General features: G+C 32.2%; 1 protein-coding gene across 1 annotated transcript in view; it reads right to left on the bottom strand.

Moving 5' to 3' along the window:
• The window catches only part of LOC106462148, a 36,926-nt gene extending 28,505 nt beyond the window's left edge, over nt 1–8,421 (bottom strand). Inside the window, exon 1 of the mRNA XM_022389315.1 lies at nt 8,248–8,421. Coding sequence (XP_022245023.1) covers nt 8,248–8,421 — 174 coding nt within the window. The remainder of the gene's footprint in view (nt 1–8,247) is intronic.
• Nucleotides 8,422–8,736: the final 315 nt, after the last annotated feature.

Raw genomic sequence — 8,736 nt, 5'->3', positions numbered from 1 at the left:
GTTAAGTTCCTACTTGTCTGTCCAATATAACTTAGACCACAAGTACATGAAATTTTATATATACCACATTTATCCCTTAATTAAATTCTATCTTTCAAACCATTAATTATATGACTTAATTTTAATTGGGGAGTAAATGTTACTTGCTAATTCATATTTTGCCTAAACACATTACCTATTTTTATTGACCATGACAAAACATGAGGCAAACATATTCTTTCTCTACTTTCCATTTTTGTTATCTGAAATTTAGTACATCCAGAAATTTGAAGTTTGTTACAATATTTGCTGTACATCCTATCTATGATTTGAGGTTGATATCCTCTATCAATCGCTACCTGTTTTAAATATGTTAATTCTAACATCAAATCCTCATCACATGACGAAACATTAATAGTCCTATAAACAAAAGACGAAAATAAGGACATTTTTTGTGACCATGAATGACACGATCTCACATGCGGTGGCATGGCAACTGAGAATGGTTTCCTGTATACAAAAGTAGACAGAAAGCTCATCTCTCTTTTTACAGAAACATCTGAAAAGTTTAAACAACCCTCATCTTCAACTTCTAAAGTGAATTGTATAGTAGGGCTGATCAAATTCAGATGCTTCTGGAACTCAATTAACGTGTCATTACCATTTATTTAAACATTGTACATATATAAGCAACAGAAAAAAAGTACAAAATAACACAAAAACTATTCTGTTCATTATAAAGACTCTTAGCCTATATTATTTTTAAAGGTTGTGACTTTCTTCAGGTTCGTTTTAAGGGTCTCAAAGATGATGAAATAAAATGATTTAACTTTCAAAAGCACATAAACCAGATGATGAAATAAATTATCTAACTTTCAAAAGCACATAAACCAGATAATGAAATAAATTATCTAACCTTCAAAAGCACATAAACCAGATGAGAAAATGATCTAGCTTTCAAAAGCACATAAACGAAGGTTTCTTTGATGAATTCAGACCTTATCTATAACATTAGCGAAAATTCATAAAAATATCTTGTGGCTAATTTGTAATGTGAACAGAACTTTCGTTTAATATAAATTCTATTTACACACAAATAATTTTGTAATGTTATTCCAGTATTTCTGACAACCGAAAATATTAAAAATACAAGACAGTCTTTTAAATAAAGATATCAGAAAATAGAGATGTATAACATAAATATTTCTATAACTTTACAAATATTGCTTGTTTTATTCTGCCACTAATCCCATTCTTCGAAGTATATAATCAGCAGACTATATACTTTGTATGAATAGCAAACACCGAACATAATACAACATACTAATTTGTTTTTATGTTTTCCGGTGTTCTGTATGAGTAACTTTCAAATCCAGTTACAATTATTGGAGTTGCTATAATTTCAAACTTTGAATTGTAAAGTATTATACTATCCTAAATAGGATAGACTGTCCTGTTTTACTGGCTTTGTATTCTGTAACAAGAACCTTTCGCTTTTGTTAAGTTCTTTTTCTTGACTGTTTGAAACAAATTCACACATAGTTGTCCATTGTTTGCTTTAACCTTTCAGACATAACAATGGTTATGTTTTCGTTATAGCATCATAGGCCATAAATGTTTTCCTTAAATTCTAACTTCAATTTATAGATGTGTTTGGTTTATTTTTAAAAGAGAAAGAATGTGCTGGGGGGTGTGGGTGAATAAGTTCAATAATTCCAAGAACAGAGATAGTTCTAAAAATATATAAACTAATATCAGCTATACCGATATATCTGAGAAAGTTAGAAAGCTTTCATTATCGTGTCTGTCCCAACAAGTTGTAAGGGGTAGTATGGAATCAAATGCTCTCAGGTTACTTTGAAAGTATATATATATATATATATATATATATATATATGCTTGATAATCATCAGTTCAATGCAATTAACTTATAGTCTAAAGAAAGAACAGATGGTATTCAGTGGTCAGATTATAGGACAGAACTTCCGAATATCTAAGTTAGAGTGGTACATATAACTCTGTAGGAAGAAAACGAAGAATAATGACCTGTCTTGCCCATAGCTCAACGTAGTTGACCATTAAGTCGCCACTAAAAGGTTATGAGCAAATGGTATTTATCTGTACATTCTCTGTGTCTATCTGTCTATCCGTACATCCATCTATCTGACCTAGTTATATATGTTTGATGAAATTTGACACAGTGATAGATATTATTACGATCTGCTAAGATTGAGATCTCTTCTTTCTTGTTAGCGTTTCGGTGCAGAGTATCTGATTTCCAAACCATTTTAAATAACGAGTTGAGAGCTTCACCCTCTATAGCTGCGTTTCATTTCCTGGTTGCTAGGAGAGAAAAAAAACCCAGCTCTCCAGAAGGTAACTCACAAACACACTATCTAAATATACACTAAGGCAAAGGTTAACAGACTGCTCTGACAACTGAGAGATTAAGTAGGATAAGCAAGTCACATGATAAAGTGAGATGGATCTTGTTTCATAAATATCAATTATTTGTATATATTTTATTCATTATCATACATAGTTTAATTGCTTATGGAATACGTAGATTTTATAACCTAGTTTCATCACGAAGTCTAACAAGTCAAATATATACTGATATATATATATTATAAAAAGATTGAGAAGAAAAGCTCATAAAGACAAAATAAAAATTAACCTATGCTGAACAGTAAAAACGATATAATTCTTACAGACAAAGAATAGAGGATACTAGTACAAATAAGTTCAATAGTATGCGAAAATGATAAATCAATTTAGAGAAATCGATTCTCTGAGATAGATTTCTTTAACTTTCTTTCACTGAAGAAACTTGACGTTAGTTAAGACTAAAATTGTCAACTAGTGACAGCAATGTTTTGAAGCCTCATGGAAATATAAAAAAGGATGTTAAAATTATACTTTCAAAACGTCTAGAAGACAATAAGAAAACTTTATAAACTAGCTTGCTGATTCTAAATGATAAGTAAAGTAAAATAAATAATTCGTGTTAAAATAAATCAACAACACTGTGTTATTAATCCTTATCATAGTTCTGGCTTGTAAATAAGGTAAATAATTGATAAAAATTACACTTTAACTACGAAATCTATTTCACAACAAAACAGTTGCTGCTACGCGTCTCAAACCATTATTATGTCGTAACCCAACCGTCCTGATGAACCCTGGTATTGGGCGAAAGGTCTCGTCAGCACTGAATATGGCAGATATAGTGTGGTTGATATACGTATACATGCTCCCTTAATTTCACTCTTAAGTCCTTATAGCTGCTTACGTGTTCAATTAAAAACAGTTGAATATTTAACAATTTGAGAATTCTAACTAAAATTTTGATTACAACGTGATTTTAACTGATCGCGAACGTTTGAAAATTTTCTAAAAATTCGTTTCATTTGTGAGAAAAGTGAGGAAAAGTTACCAAATGTAAAACCAACAGGGTTAAGTTAATATATCTAACTTTGTTTGACTTCAGATACGGAGCTTGTGAAGAATACGGAATAAGCTTAAACATTGAAAAACGTGAGTTAGTTTTCGTAACTCAATGTAGAAAAACGTTAGCTTTCGTAACTCAATGTTGAAAAAAACGTGAGTTAGTTTTCATAACTCAATGTAGAAAAAAACGATATTCCAATCACTGGAATTAGCAACATAAACATATCAGAAAACGGCTTATCTTTTCTCAGTTGGACATTTTTACAACGTGCTTTGCTTGTAGACAACTTAAAAGCACCGAAAGTACATAATTTTCATAGACAATTTAGGAAACATGTTAGTTTTTTTTATCAATAATGCATATTGTGCAAAGCTTAAGTTAAGGAGAATATCTCCAAGTCTTACATGGTCATTCATCATTTATTTTAGATTATTTAATTACTTGACGTCAGATCAAAGCGTATGTTCACTGTAGTGAAAATTACGTTCTTCAGACTCTCTCATAAAAAATAACAATGAAAAAAAAATTCACGAGTGATATGATAAACCTTGATATAGTATACAGATCAGTGTTCATGGCGTAGCTGCTTTAACACTTTACTCTGGAGAACTTGCTAATGTGGAACTATAAAATATAATTAAAGTTCAGTAGTATCACTAAATGTCAATCTATCATTTCTTCAGTTACGTTCTCGGTGTTTGAGACCCGATCAACCAGATCGTAAGTTTAGTTTAGATGGATTTTATATTTTTTCGTGTTTTGTTGTTGTCGTTTACAGATTGTAAACAGAATGATTGAGTACTGAAGACAAAAACTGAAAGACTTTCGAAACGTCATCCTTTATACTTGTGTTCCTACAACAGGCAGTTGCCGTCCATTCAACTCAATTTCATCATGAATATTCTGCCTAAACAATCTATCAAAGAATATATTTGAGTGCTTTTAAAAAGTTGAGCATTCGTTTTTCCTTTGTTAACTGGCTTTACATCTTTTATACCATGAACGAAGATATTCACTATTAAAAACAAAAATAAATATGTATCATAGTAACGCATCTACATTCTAATTTTTTTTATTCGTAAAAAGCAATCTGCCAAATAAACGTCCAAATAGATTCTCACCCAGATCATAAAATGAAACAATCGGAGCTTACTTTTCAAATTAAATTTATCTTAAGGGATAAACCGAAACAGGTTTGATGGGTTAAAACCTGCTTAAAAAAACAACAACATGCAATTAAGTACCCTCTACCTCAGATACGACCAAACATTTCCACGTGTGTACCACACCTGTTTTCAGCTGTATACGTATAAATGATATAAGTCAGCTTTTCTCCACCTTTTCGATACCAGGGACCGACTCACTGCCTCTCTAAAACTTCGCAAACCACTAAAATGGAAGTACAATGAAAAACCATTACGATTTACATATGAATACTCCGTCGATCTTTGTTTATTTTTCGTGAAATCCCACAGACTAGCAAGATGGTTGTGACGCTTCGTAGACCGGTGGTTGAGAAACGTTGATCTAAGGGTCTGCCACCATCCAGGTATTCATTGAAGTTACCAAAAGCAGTTCTAAATAGCTCGACATAAATAGATCCCAAATCATTCTTAATGTTTCTGTTAATGAAAGTAATTTCCAACTGAACTTTAAAACAAAGTTTAGTACCTTATTTTAACCACAAGTTCGAGCAAGTATTTTTTTTAATAATTATGATCTTTAATTTCATATACATATAAAACGTTAAATACCTTCTGTTAATGAAAGTAATTTCCAACTGAACTTTAAAACAAGGTTTAGTACCTTATTTTAACCACAAGTTCGAGCAAGTATTTTTTTAATAATTATTATCTTTAATTTCATATACATATAAAACGTTAAATACCTTCTGTTAATGAAAGTAATTTCCAACTGAACTTTAAAACAAAGTTTAGTACCTTATTTTAACCACAAGTTCGAGCAAGTATTTTTTTTTAATAATTATGATCTTTAATTTCATATACATATAAAACGTTAAATACCTTATAACAGTGACGGTTTAACTTTAAATACCTTATAACACTGGTGGTTTTATTTGTTTCAAAATTTCGCGCAAAGATACAGAAAAGCCACCTGTACTAACCATATCTAATTTTGAATTGACGGATAAGAAAGAAGGAAGCTAGTCAGCAGTATCCACCGCCAACTGCTGGGCTACTGTAATCAAATTAGATTGTTACAATTATAGCACATCCACGATCTCAAAGTGTGTGGAGTGGTTTTGCAAGAAGTATGCAAACCATGAACTCTTTGATTCATAGTCCGGCACCTAAATCATGAGGCCACGATCTGCACTACAGCATTTATGGAAGAGCTATAAAACATTAGTTACGGGGAGAAAAGTCATAGCAAGTGAAACAACTTGCTATTTAATATGTAATCTGCCAGTTTAATTAGTTCGTCAAATTTTAACCCGCTTGTTATTGATCACTGGGTTGAAAAGTTCTCCATGATGCTCTTCTAAGACGATAATACAACAATCCATAAAACTTGTATAGTCTGAGATGGTTCATTGAACTTAACAATGATTTGAGTCATTTTATTTATTCAGCACAATTACTGTATCTCTATTCTATTGAATATCTTTGGGATGAACCTTAACATCACATCAACTTTGCTGGCTTTCTGTGAGCCAACTGCAAACCACATTCCTCAATGGGTGAGCTACAATCGAACAGTTAAGAAATCTTATGACATCTAGTAGTTTACCACATCTAGTCTAGGGCGTTTTCGCTGTGAAAAGCGGTTCAGCAGAAATATGAAGCAAAACTCTTAATGAAATGGCCAAACAGTGCACCCCCCCCAATGGTATTATTTTGCTATTTATTTGTTTCTACCATTGTCCACAGGACCTTGTCTTCCAAGTACACGTAATAGAATATCCGTAAATATCAATTTCAGTGTGAAACTTGCTGTCCAATGTATATTCTGGGGGGGGGGGGAGTTTAAACAATTCCATAAAAGTATTTTTGTCACATGACATGAAATATATATTCCAAGATAAAGACATACTTATAGTCTCAATAATATGAAGTCTTTTCCATAAAATCAATAGTTTAACATTCTTAAAAACGTAATTTTAAAATGGAACAATTTCTGTACAGTCTACAGAAAAAGTAGTATATAAATGCATCTTTTCATTTAAACCTCTCTTTTTTTTTTAATGGTCTATTTGCAGACAAAACGTAGTGGAGTGTCACACGTGCTTTCCCACGCAGCCTACTCAATACAGGGAAAATTAACATTGAAATCACGTTTCTTAAGTCTCTCATCATATGCTATTTTTTATCCTTCGATAGAGAGTGGTGACTCAAGGCTGCTAGAGTTGGAAGCCAGAACATATAAAAAGTTCTGTCTGCAGGCTTATAGACTCCATGCTCTTAGTACGACCCCTTAAATCGCCGCAGGTGTTCTTTATGCTAACTCTACCTAAGTGTTGTCTACATCCACCCACTGAGGGATCATCTCATAAATGACGTAAAAATATTAGATGAATACAAAATTACGCCAGAAATACTCAATTTTATTTTGATCTTATTCATTGAACAATGTATTAGTCCCCAGATATGTATGCGTTGCTACATAAACACATACGCAAGGCTTCACCTGTACGTACTGCCTGAAAGACAAAAGAAACAAGGAGGTCAAGTCCCTGAAGCAAGTATCCTAGACTCATTTGAATAAAGCTCTCTCCCCGAATTTGACCTTGATTCTCTTACAGAGGAGGTACGTCATCACGTTCGCCTGGCACCTGCAAGGGCAAATTATACGCTCTTGTGGCTTAGGCTCGTTTTTATGTCGAGCCTAAATTTTGTAAAAGTTTTCATAATTTTATAAAGTCTTATCTGATTTACTGAGAATATTAAACCAATTTTTGATTTATTTTCGATCTACAATTATGATCATAGAATAACTAAATAAATAAATCTACAAAATTAAACCATCTATACCTTTGAATAGTTTGCACTAATTCTTACACCAAGAATAGAGATTTTAAGTACTTGGCTTTTAGGTACTAATTATACTAAAAATTGTATATCTTATAAATCACATGCTAATAGTCGTTCTCCTGGATTTGAGTTTAGGACGGTCTTTCAATTTTAATAGGAATAAAAAACATAAATGTCCAGTTCAATTTTGTCTTCAATTTAGCAGTCAATCAAGGGAGCAGAGGATGAATTAGCTAAGAATCAGTGAGAGTTTAGTGACTATTACTCTAAATCCGTTAAAACTAGGCTGTTCCTCTTAAAACTGTAAACTCACTCTAATCTTAAAAATCAGTAGATGCTTATTTAACATTTTCTTTGGTTCTCTTAACTTTTAATACGTGTTTGAGGAAGAGTAAGAATTAAGAAACCAAGGTAGACATCGAGTTAATCCATTATTTCAATTCGTGTATTCTTTATTTACATAAAGTTGCTAAGTTAAACATTTGTCACAGTTACAGTGATCAACTTAAGATCAGGAACGTTCACAATAAAACAGAAGATAATAGGTATGAGACTGGTAAATAACAGAGTACATTTGAACTGTTTTGAACAAGATAGTCCTGCTGAGTTAGAAAAAAACCTAACAAATGAACAGTACAGACCACCTTGTTAAATATTACATTTGTTTAGTTCTTGTAAGCGATTGTTTAATATAATTTTTCGGTTATTTTATTGTCAGATTTGAATATTCTATTCCCCAAAAAATATTAAAATAGTTTTCAAGCTTTAGTAACTGTCAAAGTTTGTTTTTTAAATAAAGATGGAACTTGTTTAAAAGACACGTACCTGTACAGCGCTGTTTAGGAAGCAATTATTTTGACCAGGCATATTGAGAAGACCTTTGGAGTGGTCAAACGACATCGAGTCACGTGGGTTCATCAGGTAATCCATGTTGCGTTCAGTGACCTTCAACCTTGAACCTTTGGCCGGAAGAGGAGCTAGCCCTGGAGAAGGAACCATTTGAACCAGAGTGTAGAAGAAATTGCTCCTATTATGTCTGTAGATGATATTTTCGGCTCACCACCTCATTATTGACTCCCAAGCTGTAAATAAACCCGATAACATTAGTGAGAACTAAATAATTGAATGTTTTCAGTAAGTGCTTTGTGTGAAAGTTACCCGATAACATTAGTGAGAACTAAATAACTGAATGTTTTCAGTAAGTGCTTTGTGTGAAAGTTACCCGATAACATTAGTGAGAACTAAATAACTGAATGTTTTCAGTAAGTGCTTTGTGTGAAAGTTACCCGATAACACTAGTGAGAACTAAATAAC

The sequence above is a fragment of the Limulus polyphemus genome, unplaced genomic scaffold (assembly GCF_000517525.1).
Source record: "Limulus polyphemus unplaced genomic scaffold, Limulus_polyphemus-2.1.2 Scaffold1104, whole genome shotgun sequence".
Taxonomy (NCBI): domain Eukaryota; kingdom Metazoa; phylum Arthropoda; class Merostomata; order Xiphosura; family Limulidae; genus Limulus; species Limulus polyphemus.
Note: the sequence above shows the minus strand (reverse complement) of the source record. Positions and strands in the feature narration are given on the sequence as shown.